A 20,222-nucleotide genomic window follows, 5' to 3' on the forward strand; every position below is an offset into this window, starting at 1 on the left:
TATCCCTCGGATCCCAAGTGTGGCTGCGCTCGGGTACCCGGGGGCGGGGGGGTGGGTGCTGGATGACTAGATGTGTCCCTGGTTCTCCCCTGTACCTTTTGCTTGAAAGCAGGATTTCTCTGCGTGCCATTCAGCATTTCTGGGCCAGCGTTCTTGTGTCAGAGCTCAGCGCCCAGAGCTGGGCCAGTCTGGTTCCCGTTCTGAAGAACATCACATTCCCTTTCCTGCCTAGCTCTTGAGACATCGGATGTGAAGTCACTGGTGCCAGGAACAGAAATGGCCCCGTGCCAAGGAGGGCTAGTCGAGCGGATCGTTGCTCTTGCTGCTGTAAACACTGCCGATCTTCCTCTAAGGGTTTTAGTGAGAATATGCAGCTAATCTCTCTCACCACCACTATCTTTACCTTCAGGGAGCTGGTCATTTAAGCAAACCCCAAATGGTCACGCCTTGCTGCAGCTGGATTGGCACGTGTGTGGCACGCCACTTACCATTGTTGTGTCACGACAGCCGTGCGTCCGGCCAGGACCAGGACACGTGAGACGTACCATCTCTCCACACTCTTTGGCGATGCATAATACTATACTGTCTCTCGGGGCAGTTCCTGGCTTGGTACAACACATGCACACAGGCAGACATGTACACACACTTACACACATGCAGATGTGCACACTGGCACACGTGTACACATGTGCCCCTCACACACACACACACACAGCTGTATTTCCATCACCTGAGCCTGATGTGGGCCCCCAGAGGCTCTCAAGTGAAGAGAGATATCACTGTTCAAAAGAAAATTCTAAATCTTATTTCAGGTCTTGACTCAGATGAAGAACTTGGGCTACTCTGTCACCACACGTCCTATCTAGGTGATTGTCTGGGGCTGTTCGTGGGGTCTCCATCCTCCGTAACCTTTTCTTTCTGTTTCATTGTCTGCACGTCTGCATGGTTATGGAAGCACGGAGGGTCGGGGACGCACAGGGTGACGTGTCCGGGCCACTGTGTCTCAAGGAAGCTCTCCGGCTTCGGGGAGAGCTTGAGGAGAGGTCCCTCTCCTTGGTTCTGTGAATCAGTCATGTCGTCCCCCGACGCCGTTCTTTCACGCCCAGCCAGCAGCTTGGGCATTTCTTGGGATGTGGACAGAAGAAGGGCTGGCTCTAGCCAATCCAGTGTCTGCTCCTTGCTCCCCCGTCTGTGACGTGAGTGTGCCGTGCAGCCCAGATGGACGGCCGGTCTGAATGCTTTCCGACTGTCAGCAGCTTGCCTGAGTTTGTTCTTCTTTGTTTTGTTTCACACAGGGCAGTAACTGACTGGGGGGAGGGGAAGGTTTTATTTAGCAACTATTCATTTCCACGAAGAAACGGTGCCTGGCGGCTATTACTAATGCTTCTTTCTGTGTGTGTCTCCCATCCCCAGACCAGAGAGTGGCATCCTTCTGCACCCTGACAGATATGCACCCCGAGCAGGACCTGGAAGGGGCCCAGGAGCTGCCTTTATGTGTCGATCCTGGCAGTGGCAAAGATTTCATGGACGCCGCTGGGTATGTGACTCCTGTGGACCGCCTCCCTCCCGTGTCCCGGTCCCCAGTTGTTAACAGGGATTCAGCTCAGCCCCGGCCACAGCCAGGAAACCATTTCCACCTGCCTTCCCCAGCCCTTCAGGACCCAGAGAAGGGACCGAGCGGGCGCTGCCGGGTGGATGGAGCTCGGCAGCATAACTGCTGTGCTCCGCGGGAGGGTCCTGCCAAGACGTGTAGTCAGTGCCCTTGGCGGTGAGGCTCTCGGGCCGGGTGGGAGGGTGTGACGCCCGGTCAGCATCTGCTGCCTGATCACTGCAGCGGCATCAGACGGGGGTACCTCGCTGACCGTCCTCCACCTGCCGAGGGCACGGTCCCGCCCAGCAACCCTGGTCCCGCCCCCAGCCCCACGGCTCTCACTGAGGGGTGCCGAGAGCGAGCCGTCTCTACCCGTGTTCTCGGCGTGCTCGTCACCCACAGAGCGTATGTTCCTTCAGTGTCACCCACGCCTAATTCCAACTTCTCTGTCAACTCGAGTTATCAACAACTTGCATGTTCATCTTGGTGGTGAGCCTCTTGATACTTCCTTAACAGAGAAAGGCAGATTTGGGGAAACTGAGTCTATATTTGGTTCTCAGGACGTCGTTCTGGTCTGCCTAATCTCAGCTGCTAACTGCATGTCGATCACCCATCTTTTGCTTTCTTACCAATGTGTATGCCTGTAGAGATTCTGAATCCCCTTTTAAATCAAAAGCGACCCAGGAGGGATTTTTCCACCAAAGCAGCAGTGCGTTCACCTTCGACATCCGACATAATCTTATTTATTTCCTTGCGGGGCTCTAAGCGCACCATAGAATGTTTTACGTGAAAACTTTACCAACGAAAACTCTCGACTGCGGTGTCGACTTCAGCGCGCTTGGGTCTTTCTAAGTCTTTCCTTCCTTGCTAGAGGGCGGTCTCCATCCACACTGACCGGGAAAGTCAACCAGCTAGAGCTGATTCTTCGGCAGCTGCAGACCGACCTTCGGAAGGTAAAGTAATCGATTGGAAGCCCGTGCTCCGAACTCTTTCTCTCACACAATCAACCATTTTTAACTATTAGGAATAAAAAAAAAAAAAAAAGACACTCAAGAAAGATAACTGCCCTAGTCAAAACCCAACAGTAAATGGAAACGGAGACTCCTGAGGTCTGATTCCATCTTCCTGCCCACAGCTACTGTATTTCATTGTAGGGGACACAAGGTCCTGTAGATTGGACTGAATGAGGTTGAGCCCTGGATGGCCAGTCTTCAGGATGAGGCAGAAATGCAGCAGGCTAGCGTTTTTCAGTTCAGTGAGTTTTCAGTTGCACCAACATTTATGAGCTGACCTAAGAAGAGTTAGTGGCTGTCAGGAAGCCTGGGCTCCCCAAGCTGCTTCCTCCTACTGAGTCAGCGTCCGCTCTGCCCATCACCCTGTGCGAGCTTGGTCCTCAAAAGATGTGAAGTCATTCATTCCACAGACATTTGCTGAGCTCTTTCTAGATCATCAGCACCGTGTTATCAGTAGCCGCTTTGCTATCCGGGGAGATGGAATGGAGTGCTGTAGCTGGAGGGTGATGGTGAGGCCGGGAGGGGCCGTGGGGAGGGTTTTGTTGGTGGAAGAAGGGAGAGGTGACAGCTGGCATGAACGCTGGTGGAGATGATCCATTTGGGAGGGAAATAATGTCCTGAGCCTAACAAGGAGGGAGCTGGCCTGGATGGGAGTAAGGACCGTCCACGCATAGTTACCAGAGCAGAGTGTGTGTGCGTGTCTGTGTGTGTGTGTCCGTGTGCATGCGTGCACACATGCATTCATACACGAGTACAGGCCTACCTCAGAGAGATTGCAGGTTTGGTTCCAGACCCCTGCAATAAAGTGAATATCACAATACATTGGATCACATGAATATTTTGGGCATATAAAAATTATGTTTGTGGTATACTGTAGTCTGTTATGTGTGCAATAACATGTCTATAAGAACAATGCACATACCTTAATTAAAAAATACTTCTTATGCTAAACAATGCCAAAACAATTACAGCACGTTGAAGATCACAGATCGCCATAACAAATGTAATAATAATGAAAAAGTCTGGGGTATTGGGAGAATTACCAAGCGTGACACAGAAACATGAAGTGAGCAAATGCAGTTGGCAAAGTGGCGCCGACGGACTTGCTCAGTGCAGGGTTGCCACAAACCTTCAATTTGTAAAACACTGGTATCTGCAAAGCAAGGTATGGCTGCAGCCCAAACAGAGACAGTTGGCAAAGTTCCCCTCTGGTTGTTTCTTTATTGCAGAGCTGAGGGTGAGCGATGGGAAGGAGGGTGAGAGATTTAAGGATGGAGGGTAAGGTGTAGAGTGGAGGATAATTGGACCAGATGTATTTGGTAAGACTGCGGCATAAGTTAGGTATTTTCCTCCAGTGTGGGTGACCAGCTGTCCCAGCTTGCTTGGCACGGAGGGTTTCCCAGGACACAGAACTTTCAAAGCTGGCACTAAGCACGTCCCAGACCAGCTGGGCCAGCTGGTCACCCTGTCTCCAGATGTAGGTGTAGAAAAGTTAGAGGGTTGAACTTAACCAATATTCGATTTCAGACAAGAATTAAGACCAGCAGTGATAGACAAGGACCATTCAGTGTGTATAGGATGTGATTAAACTGAGGGACTCAGAGTCTAAGGTGGGTGAGAAGGAATAATGTCATCACAGGGGGTGTCAGTGGACGCTGACAATAAGGTAAGATTGGTAGATTAGATCATTTTTGGAGGGGTGGATACTGGAGAAATTATTTTAGAAAGACAGGAGGTGGTGGTCAGGCAGTGGGAACTTGAAGCATTTAGGAAGATGTGCGGTTATCAGTAATAGATTCAAGGTACAGGCAATGGCCCCAGGAGGGGGGGTGAGGAGGGCAGTCTTCGAGGTCACAAAGAGACTGAATCAGGTGGAACATCTACGGCGTCTTAAGATCATCGATAAGCATGAGGGATGGAGGAGGAAAGAAGAAAGGTGAACCACATTCTAGAATCTTCCATGATGGGAGGGAGTGGAGATATAGTCAACCATGGCAAAGAGCAGGGGTGGCAGGTCTTACAGCCCATGTCAGGCTTCTCACGGGAGCTGGGATTTTAGGGGAGAGCAGTTACCTGCACCGGGCAGCTGGGGCGAGGTGTTGACCTGGCAGCCTCCAGGCCCTGTGCTCTTCAGAACAAGCCCTTGTCCCCAGGAGAGAGTCAAGACTCATGTCTAGCTGAAGATAAAGGGAATATCCAGGGAAAAGCTTGAGAGTTTAGCAGGTTTCGGTGACACAGGATGCATTCCATGGGTGGAGTTAAAGCGTCAAGGGATCAGGAGAGGTGGGCAGCTGAGCCGCAGCAGGGCCCTGGGGATGTCTGAGCCGTGTTGGGAATGAGAGCCCTGGGGCCTGGGGCGGCCAGGAGCTTGAACCTCTTGTGACTGAGGGAAGTGGGCTGAGTCAGCAATGAGTTCTAACACCAGCCTCCACTTGGGACCGGTGTCTTTGGTCGAGAGGTGAGAAGGGACAGGAAATAGCAGCAAAGCTCGAGGGCAGGGCCAGACATGCCGAGGGGGCCAATCTCCTGAAGAGTCTTAGCCCCGGCTCACCCACACGGCCGTGGGCACAGGGCTGCAGGTGCATCTGTGGAGTTAGCCATCAAGTCATCTCCCACCGCCACTGTGACAGTGATCCCCCTCTCTCTGTCTGGGGCAAGACATCCCTTTCAGCGTCTGGGAGCTCAAACTTGTGTTGTACGTTTTCTGTTACTGTCTATTGGAAACTCCAGGTCTGATTCTTATGAAAAATCTTTTTTTTTTCTTATTACTATTTATTTTCGGCTGTGTTGGGTCTTCATTGCTGAGTGCGGGCTTTTTCTAGTTGCGGCGAGCGGGGGCTACTCTTCGTTGTGGAGCACGGGCTCTAGGCACGTGGGCTTCAGTAGTTGTGGCACGTGGGCTCAGTAGTTGTGGCTCGCAGGCTCTAGAGCGCAGGCTCAGTAGTTGTGGCGCACGGGCTTAGTTGCTCCGAGGCATGAGGGATCTTCCCAGACCAGGGCTCGAACCCGTGTACCCTGCGTTGGCAGGTGGATTCTTAATCACTGCGCCACCAGGGAAGCCCCTGAAACATCTTGATAATTTGTACATAGTTTTTAGTGGCACCCTTTGAAGGTCATTAGGGAAATACACTGTCCCAGGAAAGCTTTAAGATGAGATGAGCTCGTGATAAACAAGCCCAGGATCAGCGGCTATGCTGATTCCGACTTGTCCAGTAAGGAGATGCACCCGGGAAGCTCTGCCCTCCTGTCCAAGGCTATACCTTTTCCCAGGCCCCCTTTTTCAGAGAAAGGATAGTATAGACTGTGGTTAATCACCTTCCCGTATAACAGCTGTCTCGCTTCCTGCTGGGAACAAAGTGGGATGAAAGGAAAGAATATTCTGAGTTACTCGTCCCCACCCCCCTGTTTTTGGCAGAAACTAGAGCGGGCAATCAGATTCCCTCTCGCCTCAAGAAATAAATAAGTAAATCAGTAAAAAAAAAAAAAAAAAAAAGGGTAGAAGCGTTCGGACCGCAGCTGGGAGGAGAGAGCGTGTCCGGCAGATGCATGACCATCTGTTTCCACCCCCTTCCCCCAGGAAAAGCAGGACAAGGCCGTGCTGCAGGCCGAGGTGCAGCATCTGAGGCAGGACAACCTGCGGCTTCAGGAGGAGTCGCAGACGGCCACGGCCCAGCTGCGCAAGTTCACGGAGTGGTTCTTCAACACCATCGACAAAAAGCCGTAACCTGAGCGCCGCCCAACCGGGGGCCCCGGGGAAGCCCGGGGTCCCTTCACAGTCGCCAACATGTGGTTTCTCGCTGTGCTTCCAGCCCACCGTAGCTGTGCTTGCTGTCCCACTCTGTCTAGCACCACGCCCCCAGCAGCACAGGGAGCCGCCGTGTGACCGCGGAGAGCAACGCTCGTGAAGATGAATGTAACGCTGGTGTCGAGATGAATGTAAACTCTGGTGTCAGTGTGGCCCTCTGAGGCTCTGCTGAAACGGAGCTCTGCGTGGGCTTCCCTCCTGAGGGACGAGGGTTGGGTTTTATGTCCTATATATCAGGTGACTTGGTAGAGATATTAAAACAATTGACCATAGCTTGGGCTTTAGAATTGTAAAATAAACATGAGAACAAATAATCAGACATATACTTTAATGTTAAAGGTGCTCTATTTTTTTGGATGTACAGTAGTTTTTATTTCTACAGCCACATTATCATAGCAATAAGAAAGAGGCAGGGCAAATAGTTGGAAAAGCCGTGTCGGGAGGGGGACAGAAAAAGCACTGATGTGTCTAACACGAGTTCAAATGCAGTTCCTTTAGAGACTTATTTATTTGCAGGAGCAAACGGTGCCTGAATATTAACAGTGTTCTGATTAAAAAAAAAAGAAAAGAAAAGATACATATGCCTTGTAAATGGCTCACTGAGTAGTTACTTCAACTCTTAGTTCACTTTTGTATAGTTAATGCTCTGTTGGAAAAAAAGAGTCAACCTGCTTACTTACGAGAGCTCCCCTGTGTGCCATGAGCCAGCAGAATCGCTTGTACGATGCCAAATTTGTTTTATCTTTGTACAGAAGCTTTGATGAAGTGTCTTGTATTTAACCCCTTATTTAAGCTTATTTAACCTTAAATTGTTAATTTTATAAACGTTGGTTTCACCTGCACTACTCTGGAGGGCGGTGTAGGTAGCAGCGGGCTCAGCAAAGGCTGAGCTTGCCCAAGCAGAGTGAGGAGTGGGGCAGGACCTTCCTTCTAACAACTGGATGCTGCTAGTAACAAGTTGTTTGTATTGCTTTACCATTTTTAACTGTTCTATTTGAGATGAACGTACATTTTGCTTTTTTAATAAATGTTTAAAAGAGTCCACACAAGGAACAGTGTTGTCAGGTGAATGTAGACTTTGGGGTTCTAATATGTCCACCATCTGACTGTATGAGTATTTATTCCTGGTAATTTAGGACCTTAATCTGTACTGAGTACTACTGAGCCTTCTTACAGAATCCCAACCTGATTTAAAGTAAAAAGTTACTAGTACTGATTAACGGCTGCCACGTGCCAGACACTGTCCTCTGCACTTCTCATAGATCTCATTGAATCCTAACAGTATCCTTACTAGGTGGGTGCCGGGATTCCCATTTTACAGCTCAGTAAATGGAGGCTAAAGTCAAGTGATTTACCCAAGATTGCCTTTCATTTTGATTTTTTTTTTAATATTTAATTCAGCAAAGCATTTGGTCTTGCTTACAAGAAAATAAATGCAATAAAGTAATAGGGATTTGAAAAATAATCAGGAAGGAGTAAACTGCAAACTTGAATCAAAGGTGAGACAGAACGTGAGCCAGAGTGGGAAGGGAACCACAGTAATCACGGTACAAAGTTCTCCACCTTCTGAGAACAGAAACCGTATCAAGAATTTGGAGGAAGCAGAGCGATTCCTAGAATTTACCTTTCAGAGGGATTTCTCACATGGCCTTCATTCACATGAGTGGTGTATTGAAAACTAAACGGTCCTGCAGTGGATAGAGCGGGAGGCTTCATAAGGCCGTTTCCTGAAGCCACCCCTGCAGAAGATAGAGGCGCACCTCCAGGACACGTCCAGGGACTGCGGGTTCTCAGGAAGCCAGGGCTTCGTGGGCCAGGTAGGCATCTTCCTCCCTCCTCGCTCTCCCTCTCACCGTGAACCAGGCACTTGCCAGGAGTGGAAGAGCCATCAGTGATCAAGACCAGCTGGGCCCTGTCATCGCAGGGCATACAGTCTAATAAGGGGAGACAGGCGTCCGATTATTTGAAACTCAAATAAACAGTGCCTGGGATGGGCTCCCTTAATTATTATTAAAATTATACTGTAGTAACTATAGTAATAACTGACATTGTTTGACTCGTTACCGTGTGCCAGGCCCTGTTCTGTGTCCATTGTGTCTATATGGCAACCCTAAAGGACAGCTACCTAGATCATCCCCTCTCTACAGGTGAGGAACAGAGGTGTAGACAGTGTGCTTGGGGAGACCTCCGTGGGTAGGAAACTTCTGAAGGTGGGGAAGGAGCAGGCCAGAGGGAGCTGGGGGGAGTTTTCCAGGCAGAGGGGACACAAGTTCAAAGGCCCCGAGTCTGTAGAAAGGATATAGGGAAAATAGGTAGTGATGGGGAAAGAAGGAGACGTTAGAAAAGACAGGTAAAAGCCAGATCATTAAGTAACTCTAGGCCATAGTAGAGTCTGGATTTTATTCTAAGTCAAAAGGAAGCTGTTGAAGCAGGAAAGCACCGTAATGTGTCCCGTGTTTTATTTTTGTTTGTTTTGTTTATTTTATTATACGTCCTGTGTTTTAAAGGCTTACTCTGACTCCGAAAGCAGAAGGAGTTACATGGAACAGGGGCCTGCAGACTTTCTGTGTAAGGCATACAGTCGATATTTTAGACTTTGAGAGTCACATACTGTCTGTTGCCTGTTTAGTTCTCATTTACTGCCCTTTAAAGATGGAAGAGCCATTGTAGCTTGCAGGCCACTCGCTAGCATCGTTGACCAACGCCTGGGATAAGGGAAGGAGTAGAGAAGGAAGACCCATGTAGGTGAGAGATGATGCGAGCAGATAAGATGGGGGCAAGAAGTTGGGTCACACTTGAAAACGTCTTCGCAGGTAGAACCCACGGAGCTGCTGCTGAGTGGGAGACTGGAGGGAAAGGTTTGGTTCAGGGATAAACCCTACACTTCACAGGAATCACTGGACTGCATGTTCACCAGACAGTTTGCCATAAACAGCTCTTGCCTTCAGTAAAAGCTGAACGACGGATAGTTGTGTGTCCTGGCCAGGGCCTGCGTGCAGCTCTGCGTCCCTGGGCAGGGATGGAAGCATTTGCTTCAGAGGACAACCAAGCGGATACCAAGGTTGACGTCGCTTCGAGAAAACAAAGGAACCTGGCCCAAACCTAGCTGAATGGAGAGTCACCCCACCTCCCTAGGGCACACCTACAGACCAGAAGGGTTCTTTTGAAGAAATACTTCTCAGTCTCTACCAGCAAAGAATGAATCATCTCTCAAGTCTGCCAGGTGGCCATGCCAGAGAACATGGCCGCATGACTTTTGGCCTGCTCGACTTTTTTCAAACGTGTTTCCAGTGAACAGCCAACCTGTAGAAAATCCCCGTGTCGTGTTCCCCTTAGTGCGTGTGGTTTTGAGCAACTTGGCGTCCTCGTAGACACTGTTAATTACAAAAGGTACCCCCCTTAGCAGCTAAACATGTTGACTTTCTGCAAGGACTTCCTGGGTACAAACTAATTAAATATTAGAATGTATCTACTAGAAATCATTTTTATTTTATAATAAGTGATATCAAGCAGGTTTTTTCTAACCATCGGCAGTGATCTATTATGTATTCAGGCCATTCTCATATGTGACAGAGTTAATTCGTATTTCAGAGGCTTTATCCTGCTCTTCTCAGTCTCCAGGAGCAGGTTTATCGTTAAAAATATAACTTACATCGGGCAGGGGTGGAGAGCGTAAAAATACAGTCCTGCCTTTACTGATACCACAATTATCTCTGAAATGTCAGGAGTCGGCTGTCCTGCTAGCCCATTAAAATGCAGAAACTGATGACATGTCATTAACCGAAGTCTCCGTCAAACTCATGAAGCCATAAACCATAGCTGCTTCTCTGCAGAGCCCAAGACCAAAGAGATATCTATTCAAAACGCTTTTTTTTTTTTTTTCTTTGCGGTACACGGGCCTCTCACTGTTGTGGCCTCTCCCATTGCGGAGCACAGGCTCCGGACGCGCAGGCTCAGCGGCCATGGCTCACGGGCCCAGCCGCTCCGCGGCATGTGGGATCTTCCCGGACCGGGGCACGAACCCGTGTCCCCTGCATCAGCAGGCGGACTCTCAACCACTGCGCCACCAGGGAAGCCCAAGAATCATGCTCTTGATAGATTTCTTCAGGAACTGTGACTGTGGTTAGGTGTCGAGCACATGGATGTTAACGTGTCTTGCTCCACATTATGTAAACTGTTGGCCCGGGAAGCCTGGACGGCAATTTAAGGAGAGAACAGACATGAAATTTAGATGGACCGACAATCTCCAGTTGTGGAGAAGCTGTGAATATGACTTCTTGAAGAGGTGACCCTACTCTCTTTCCAACAAGGATGGTGGGTCACTAGAACGAGCGGCCATCTATGGCAAACCCACCCCTCTGCCGCAGTCACTGTGAACTGCACTCACGCATGCCTTCCTGAGCTGCAAAGGCCCACCACTTGTAGTCCCAACCTCTGGAGGTTATTAAGTCATCTCAGATCCTCTGAAATCAAGCCAGTGTTTTTTCCTGAGAATTTCCAAGATTGGGGGTGTGCGGGAGGAGGTGATGAAAATTTTTACAGACGCTTTGCTCTTTGGGGTGACTCGTTAGTAAGAAAGAGTTCCAGTTCACCTGAGCGTGTGTGGATTTGGCGCTTACAAGTTGAAAAGCATTTCCCTAGTTCTAGCCGACACAGTTTGGGCATGCTAGTCACTAGCAGAGAGGAGCGTAGACACAGTCGACTGGATTTAATTCAACACCTGATTAGAGGCAGGTGGGAGAGAAATGTGTTTGTTTATGCTCCTTAGCGAGGGAACATGGTTAAGAAACCCGCAAAATCCAAGGAACGCATTGGGTTTCTGACCTATGACCTCCAAGTTAACCCAAAGACCAAGCTTCCTGACTTTCAGTAGCAGGAATTAGGCAGAAGCTTAAGCCCAAAGAAAACCTCGTGAATTTTACAAAAGGTTTAAATGAGCGTCACTTCCAAAGGTGACATTCTTGCATTTTTTATAAGATTCAGGGCCTTTAAGTTACTTTAAAAAAAATCTTTTAAGCGCCCTCCAGTTCATCTTAATATAAGACAATTCACTGCCCCATTCAATCCTTACAATCGAAATTCTGACTCAACCATTAGCGTCTGCAGACTCTGAAATATACCACCCTCCATTCTCCAGCCCTCATATCAGAGACCTACCTAAAATTTGCAGAGCAGCTTGGTTTTTCACAGGAGCAAATAAAAAATAACCTGCCCCTTTGACATGCAAGTATCTTTGCCCGCTTATTAAAGAACACAATGAAGGGTTAGACTCCCAATGTCCTGGTCATCAGCATCCATTAATCAGGCCGTTAGGTGCTGGAGTAGAAGTTCTGTTGTTTGAATATCGGCTGCTCCCTCAGCCTTTCCCTGTGCAGTGAAGTCGGGAGGAAGGACGTGTGCAGGAGGAGGTTCAGAGCCCTAGCGTTTCAGTAAATCATCTGCCTCGACTAAATCAGTGCTGGCTCAGAGAAAACGGCTATAAATACACATCTGCAGCTGGAGATGTCAGACCCTGGCAGAGCTCCTCCATCTCTGTGTAGCGCATCACTGGGTCCCGGGTGTCTGTCTGGGTCCTCGGCCCCTCTTCCCCGTGACCGTAATCATTGCTCGCAAACCAAGTGGGATCCAGCTGAATGCTCCATTAAATCGGAATAATTAAACACGGCAGTCGTGGGCTCTTCGAGGATCTGATTAAACACCTTGCAGGAGTCATTACTGAACCCCATCTGGGCTGAGGGCTTGCCAAACAGCAGGCTGAAATCCACAATGCCCATTTCTATGCATGGAGAATTCCAAGACTGGGCCTTCTATATCCCTGTAAATTAAGCACTCGAGACCTCGAGATAGCATTGTTCGGGGAAGTAGGAGACACGACCTATAGCAGGGCACAGGGGTCAGCAGGTTTAACCCCTTGACTCCTCCTTGGTTCTTTTCCGTTGCTACTCTTTTTTTTTTTTTTTTGGAGTATAGTTGCCTTACTTAAACGATCCAAAGGCCATTCATTGTTCAGCCAGCATCATTCTAAAAGCGTTTCGTCTCTGAGCTGCTGAGTAAGTAGAGGGAAGCATGGCAGTGACCTAGTTCAAGAGACAAGCCTAGGAGGGACACACCGCTTGTACTAATTTCATTGTCGAGCTGAACTCTGAAATCCAGTGTTTCTTCTTAATTTAACAGGTTCTTGTTCTGTTCTTTCAAAGCAGGAACCTCTTAAATGATTTGCCCTGAAATGTACAGTTGAACTAAATAAACTTGGCCACCCTAATTGTCTACTGTCTCATTGTTTGTATGAGGGTTATTCCTGCCGGTGACACTGACTTCCAAGTGTGAAATTATATTGTTCAGATATTGTCCAAGAACGCAGCCATGTGCAGAAGGATGCCTCCAAGATTCCCACCTTCACTCGTTCAAAGAACTACTTGGGTGAATGAGCTTGGTTCTGCCGTCTAAATACATTACATTAATAGATGTGAACATCTAACTTATAGATGCATATTTTAGTTATAAACATATTTGCCCACGTATATGACCATTTGCGATACCTTGCTTAGAAAATATGACACAGCCAGCCCTCCTGCAATAACTGTGGCCACTTCCAGAAACCCGTTATGTTCATTCTTCTCTGAGACTTCGTTGCCCTCTCCTGAATTACGTCTTGTGATGAATTGTATCGTAAATGAAAAGGATATAGGGATGGGACAAGTGTTGGCCAGGGCGGGGAGGAATTGAAACTCTTACCTGTAGTTGACGGAAATGTAAAACGGTGCAGCCACTATGGAAAACTGTATGGTGGTTCCTCAAAACATTAAACAGAATTACCATGTGGTCCAGCAGTTCCGCTTCTGGTCGTTACCTCCAAAACCTGAAAGCAGGAACTCAGATATTTACATACCCGTGCTCACGGCAGCAGGATTCACCGGAACCAAAAGGGGGAAGCAACCCAAGTGCCCACTGATGGATGAACGGATAACATGGTATATACCTATTACGGAATTTTATTTAGCCTAAAAAAGGAAAGAGATTCTGGCACAGGGAGCAACATGCATGAACCTGAGGACATCACACTAAGTGAAATAAACCAGCAAAAGGAAGACAACTACTGTATGATTGCACTTACAGGAGGTACCCAGAGAAGTCAGATTCATAGACACGGGAAAGCAGAATGACGGTGGGTGCCAGGGGCTGGGGGAGGGGGCTGGAGAGCTGTTGTTCATGGACATGGACTTGCAGTTTGGGAAGATGGAAACAGTTCTGTGGATGGAGGATAACGGCGATCACACAAAATATGAATGCGCTTAATGCCACGGCACTGAACACTTACAAATGGTGAAAATGGTCAAGTTGATGTGTATTTCGCCACAATTAAAAAGAAATACATTTGTTTAAAAGGTTAGGGATGGGAACATGAATGAGTGAGTTTGCAGGGACTTGAGATGGATAAGCACAGAGAACCCAGAAAATTCAGGCTCACCAAAAATAAAGACTTGTTGGAACAAATGCAGGAAAATATAAAACACTAGCAGGGTGCTCTTTGGATGTCAGAAAGCAGCCGGAGTTTGATCGATTGCCACATATTCAGACAGACGTCATTCCAAGAAGCTGTGCTCCGGAGGCCCGCGGGAGAAGCAACGGAGGAAAGAAGCCCTCTCTCCAAAGAGTGATTAATTTGGTAATTAATGCAGAGCGGAGGAAGAATGATTCTGAAAGGTTTGCTCCAGGCCCTAAACGTTCACAGTTAGCTCTGCCGTTGGAGCATCTGGTAGGATAAGGAGGTTGGATGAGCTAAAGGGTGAGATCAGATGCCAGGGCAGCAGGGGAAGGGATTAAAGATGAATAGCTTCGGGGGCGCTTGAGGGTTCCGAAGCCTCGAAACCATGCCTCAAAGGGAGAAACAACAAAGGCCATTATGAGAAGGCCCTGGTACTAACTGGAAGGAAGGAGAGCCACAGAGCTGGAAGGGACCACCTGCTTCACCTTATAGAAGAGAGGACTCGTGCTGGATGGATGGACTGAGGGCTGGGAGCCCAGGCAAGGCCAGCTTTATAACACGGTCTGCAGTAAGGTTATTCTTCAGCTGTATCAAAGGAAGTACTGTGTTTGTGAATTGGGGGCACTGTTTGCATTTTGGGTAAGGATATCTGTACCCAAGATTTGATTAATCTCGGTCAAGTTCGGTCAAGACAAGGAAGTAATAATAAGAAGCATCACTGGATAGCTTTGAGACGAGGAATCTTCGGGGAAATCCTAATTTTTCAACACTGCCTGAAATCATAAACTCTATCCTACTGAACCCGCTAACAGCCTGGCTCCCGTGGTGATTTCCAACCTGGCCGTTGAGCCCTTGAGCAAAATCAAGGCACAGATGTAGAACAGGTCAGATTCGAGGCTCTCCAGGTTCCCACATCACCCTTGCAGAGGTGTAGGAGCATTGCCCAGTTTCCTGTTCTTCCAAAAGGAGAAATACCCAGCTCAGCCCTGCACCCAAGCCGGCAGAGCCCAGCCGGAAAGGAAGATGGAATCTGTGGTCATGGAGGACATGGGGTCAGCGCCCCCCCACCCCGCCCCCACCCGCCACTTCTGTTCTGAGCCTCTGGGACTTTGTGTTGACTCGCTTACTGACACTTATACCTGGAGAGGTCATGGCTAACAGTGCCATGGGCAGTTATCAAGGGGCTAATCAGGTAGTCTTTGTTTTCACAGAGCTTCTGTGGCCAGTGCTGGGCCTTGGCTGGCTGTGAGAGAGCCGCGGAACAGCTGTTGGTGCCCTTGACTGCTACATAAGCAGAGGGCAGAGTTTTAGTATGCACTCTCCCCAGATTCTGCTTCCTTTCCGCTCACCGGCCTTGGTGGGGAGAGAAAGTAGGAGGAGTGTCCACATGCCCCTGGCCGAGCCCACTGCTTAGGGCGTGACTCAGTTCTGAAGTTAAGAGGTCAATGCTCTTAAATAGTTGCCTGGACAGGCTACGTCACCCCACGGATGGCGTACCCCGCTGTCCTTCACCAGGAGTGTTCGTACACTGAGGTTAGGAGAAGGGGCAGAGCCTGGCCTGAGGAAGCTGAGACTCCCAGTGAGTTCTTGTTCAAGATGCCCTCTGTCCATTTTCCACCTGGAGGAGCCTGTGCTTTTTTTTTTTTTTTTTTTTTTGCGGTACACGGGCCTCTCACTGTTGCGGCCTCTCCCGCTGCGGAGCACAGGCTCCGGACACGCAGGCTCAGTGGCCATGGCTCACAGGCCCAGCTGCTCCGCGGCACGTGGGATCCTCCCGGACCAGGGCACGAACCCGTGTCCCCTGCATCGGCAGGCGGACTCTCAACCACTGCGCCACCAGGGAAGCCCCAGGCTGTGCTTTTTAAGGGTGATAGCTGAGCCTAGGAGTTGTCAAATATCAGAAAACCCTGGAAGGAACAATCTCAGCAGAATCTAGGATCTAGATAATGTATGGATAATGTTCTCATGTACAGTGCTAGTACTTGTGGGAGCTTTGTTCCATGAGTGACGTGAATGGCTCATCCCACTGAAATAGAACTCCTAACCACCTCCCGTGACCATGCCCCCTCTTCCCCCTTCTTCTTCCTCCCCCGCCACAGACTATTCCCAGACAGCCTTGGCGTCTAGGGGGTGGTGCTTCAGGAGAGACGTCTTTATCAGTAGAGGACTCACGACTCACCGTGACGTCTCTCACAACACAAGGACCGACCGAGCGCTGTCTGCCGAGAGGAGGCTGAGGGCAAAGACGGGTGCCAGGAACGCCAGCTGGTCAGTCCTCATTCCCACGACTCGTCTGGTCCTCATTTCATCTCCCACCTGCTGCTGTGAGAAGTACAACGGTAGGCTTTCTTTCCAGGCATGATAGGAGAACGTCTTACACTGTGGGCGCCAGAGATCAAACCAACAAAATATGGGGGTGAACGTCCTAAAAAGTCCTTTCGTCCCTGTTTTGACGATTTATTTGTCAAACAGAATAACCAAGGGTATTGAAAGTAATAGAATTAGCATCTTTTTGAGGTCATCAAATTAAGAATTCTAGAAATGATCCTATGACATAATCCAACTCTTCTAGATCGTTTCTGTCCTCTGGACCGAGGTGGTTGGCAATGTATAGAGGAATTTACCAGAATATCATTGACGATCTTTAAAGAATAATTGAGAGCATGAGTGATACTTAAGTAAGGTAAAAATCAATCCTGCAGCAATAATGTTTAGAAAAGAAAGAAAATGCATCTTATATGCCAGTGCTGTCCAATAGCAATACACGTGTGTGTGTGTGTGTGTGTGTGTGTGTGTGTGTGTGTGTGTGTGTGTGTGTGTGTTCATTGAAGTGTAGTTGCTGTAAAGTCATTTTCGTTTTCTGGCAGGGTGCACCAAGATGATGGACTAGTTTCTCAATTCAAACCCACAAACACCTATATTGGCGACGGCTGCTTTCAGGCTGGGCGGCCCTGTGGAAACCACCGTCTCGGGCAGATGGTTGTAAATCAGCCCAGCTGTGTGTCTCCTGGGATTTGTTGGGCAGCAGCAGCAGCAGCAGCAGCAGCAGCAGCAGAAAGCCAGTGGGACTGTGGAAGGCAGGCAGGACACACCACTGAGCTGGGAACCCCAAGGCAGCCCAAGTGCCCAGCGTCAGGGAGCCGCATCACCACTCCTGGGCAGGTGAGACTCACCTGGGCCGCCCCCTGAGTACCAGCTCTGAGTGCCCGCAGCCCCTGTCCAGCCTGGGTCGCTCAGGGCCAGGTTAAAACAGGGAGGCTGGGCCTGGGAAGAGGCACAGGGGAAACTGCAGATGGCTGGTCGTCCCTCTCCCCATAAAGAACCCAGGACGTGGGTGGAGACCCGGCTCCCAGCCCCAGCTCCAGGCTCCCTGCAAACCGCCCCAGGGCAGGGCCGGCTGGGACACGCTGAGCCGGGAATGGGGCTGCAAAGAGACACAACAATGCATGTTCCCAGCCAGGCACCAACTCATTTTAAGGGATGCCAACCCGTGTCCCATGCCAAAGTAAACACCTGCAGTGAAAGCATTTCCCGCTCCCACCCCTCCCCCAAGTTTTAAATTTTTAAATCTGGCAAAACAAAAGCGACCTGGGCCTGTGCCTGGCTCCAGCAGGTGTCCAGCACTGGTTTCCCTAGGCTCCCGTGTTGCTCCAGGGACCCAGGAATGACAGGCAGGCTGTTTCCTGTTTGCGCCGCTCCACGCAAGGCCACTGGATCACCTCCACGCTGCTCGGCCTTGCGCCAACCAGGCCGGCCGCATACCCCGCACTGTAGTTCAGCCAGCTCTTCTGCAGGGACGTTTCCAGGCTTCCTCCGTGGAATCGCCTCTGCTAGCTGGAGCCGAATGGGTGGAGCTGCTACAGGGACCAGCTCATGACACGTCCACGCTCAGGTGAGAAGCAGAAGGGGTACTGGATATCGGGGAAACTGAGACAGGGTTCTCTTCCTGGGGCTGGGCTCCTGGTTTGCCCCCTCCAGGTGGGATCTAACACATCAGCTGGGCTGTGTGCTCAGCGCACTTGGCTTTGAGGTTGACTCTCTGGACTTCGCGAGGAGAGCAGGAAGCAGTGGTCTAGACCAGGTCGAGCCGTGACCAGCCGTGACCAGGGCTTCCTGCCTGTACAGCCAGCGGCGACTCTTCCAGGGACCCTGCTGCCGTGCACCCAGGTGAAAAGCCCCTCGAACCACAGGAGCTCCGTTCGGTGGGGATGGCGGCCGGCAGGCCTGGACCACCGCCCTCTCCTCCTCGTACCTCAGTCTGTCCACTGCGGACTGGCCACCTGGGCTGCGGAGCCTCTGCAGTGAACTGTCCCTCCGAGGGGCTAACAGTCCACCCCAAGTACTTGGAGGTAACGTGTGACATCCTCAGGGGCTCCCCTTCCTACCCACCCCTTTTCAATGTGTTTTGTCTCCCTGCGTGAGGGCGGGAGGTGGGTGAGAGGTGAGACCGGGCAGGTGCACGCCGGGAGGATGGGAGAACGGCGTGTGTGTGTTTGCGTGTGTGGGGGGGTGTATTTGGTGCTGCGGCAGGCGCGTGGAGGATGGTCTCTGCCTCTGCCTCCTGCGAGGTTCATCTCCTCCCCACGGCAGCTACCCAGGGCCAAGGCCACGCCTGGATGTGCCTGCTTCCCCCTGGAAGCCGTGAGCTCTGACAGCCCCCTCTGGCCACGCCCTCCGGCCTTGGCCGCCCCGTCTCCCTGCCATCCTGAGCCCCCTTCACTCCTACCCACCTTCCTCCTTCTCCCACCGGGCAAGGTGAGCGGTCCCTTGGCCCCACCAAGGCCAGCACCCTTCCCAGGCGCCCCATCCCAGCTTCCACCACCTCTCTCAAGGGCACCCTCCATCCCCACCTTCTCCCTCTTTTTCGCTACAGTCTCCTTCCACTCAGCTTGTACACGTCGCTTGCCTTCTCTCATCTTGAAAAACTCCTTTGCTAATAGCTGCCTTTCTTCTCTCCTTGTCTGATCTGTTTGGCGATGAGGCAGTCTCCCTGGCTGTCCACAGGTCCACCCGAGGTGCCCTGGGACCAACCTCCATTTCCACCGCTACCCTCGACCCTGACGGCTCTCATGAGGGCCACCAGGGGCCTACCAGCTACCAAAACAAATAGACATTTCATTTTTCTAAGTAGAGTCACCTTGCGTTATAGACCTACGTGCCAGCCCCTGGTGCAGGGCGGTTTATAAGCCTTACAGGATTTCCAGACCTTTCCCACTGCTCCCCTACTGCCTTCCCTGCAGCCTCCGGTGGTGTGGAAGCCACTTCTACAAACCACCCTCTGCTTCCGAGAGCTCACTGGCTCCTCTCGCCGAGAGCGGAGGCTTTGCTTCTTGGTTCTCCATCTCTACGTCAATTCCCTCTCCGAGCTCCAGATTCCCCAACCAGAAGTCTGCTCTTCTGTGTCAATTAGGATGCTTTCAATTATAATTAACAGAAACCCAATTCAAACAGACTTGAACCCTAAGGGAATTTTTGGCTCACAGAACAGGGAATCAAGGTCGGACAGGTTTCTGAAGGGCTTTCGTCTGGTGCCACAGCCACGCTCCCAAGGCCCTGACTCCTGTACGTGTCTCTGTCTAGCTCAGGAGGTCCGCCTCCTTGTGAGGCTGACTCTTCTCCTGCCCCCAGGGTGGCTGCCCCAGAAAGAGAGCGAGAGAGGGAGAGAGAGAGAGAGAGAGAGAGAGAGAGAGAGAAGACACATGTCTTCCCCAAGGATCAAGCAAGACTCAGAAGGTTCACTTCAGTTGCACAACTTGGGCCACATCTTCGTCTCAGGGCTCATCACAGCAGGCAGGGCTGAGCTATGACCTGCAGGGCCCCCTGGAACTTGGCCCTGGGTCAGCTTCCCCCAAAGCACATAGAGAAAGAGAAGGGGTGGCTGCAGTCTTGCAGGAGAGGAGAGAATCATCACTAGACAGGAGCCCCAGCACTGCCCTCCACCACCTCCCCAAGTAGCTTCCGCCCTGCATTCCCATCCTCATCTCAGTGGGTGACAGCGTCCGCCTGGTACCCGGGCCAGAAGTCCGGGAGTCAGCCTAGGTCACAGCACCTCCTCGCTGGCTACATCTAGTCCATCATCAAGAGACACTGCGGTGGTAGTGGTCGTTCTAATGTTCCACCCCAGAAAATGTGTCCTCACGTTTCCATCTTCTCTCGCAAACATGGCTGCCGCCACTGCCTTCCTGGAATCCGGCCCCCAGCTCCTGAGTGGCCTCCCGGGCTCTGCCCCCACCCGCACGTGGCCCCCAGCACCACGCTGCAGGCGGGAGGGAATTGTGAAACGTCCGTCTTGCCTCGCCCAGCACCTAACTGGAAGGCTTCAGCATA

The 20,222-nt window shown here is 50.7% G+C and overlaps 1 protein-coding gene across 3 annotated transcripts in view; it reads left to right on the forward strand.

Moving 5' to 3' along the window:
• SIPA1L2 (signal induced proliferation associated 1 like 2) overlaps nt 1-7,449 on the forward strand; it is a 219,740-nt gene extending 212,291 nt beyond the window's left edge. For 2 of the 3 annotated variants that reach the window (XM_060285985.1, XM_060285984.2), the window contains exons 19-22: nt 813-866; nt 1,414-1,537; nt 2,463-2,544; nt 6,182-7,449. In XM_060285985.1, coding sequence (XP_060141968.1) covers nt 813-866; nt 1,414-1,537; nt 2,463-2,544; nt 6,182-6,328 — 407 coding nt within the window. In that variant the 3' untranslated portion in view covers nt 6,329-7,449. The remainder of the gene's footprint in view (nt 1-812; nt 867-1,413; nt 1,538-2,462; nt 2,545-6,181) is intronic. The other variant, XM_060285986.2, reaches the window with a different exon arrangement.
• The last annotated feature ends 12,773 nt before the right edge of the window (nt 7,450-20,222 follow it).

Source organism: Globicephala melas, chromosome 16 (genome assembly GCF_963455315.2).
Source record: "Globicephala melas chromosome 16, mGloMel1.2, whole genome shotgun sequence".
NCBI classification, from domain to species: Eukaryota; Metazoa; Chordata; class Mammalia; order Artiodactyla; family Delphinidae; genus Globicephala; species Globicephala melas.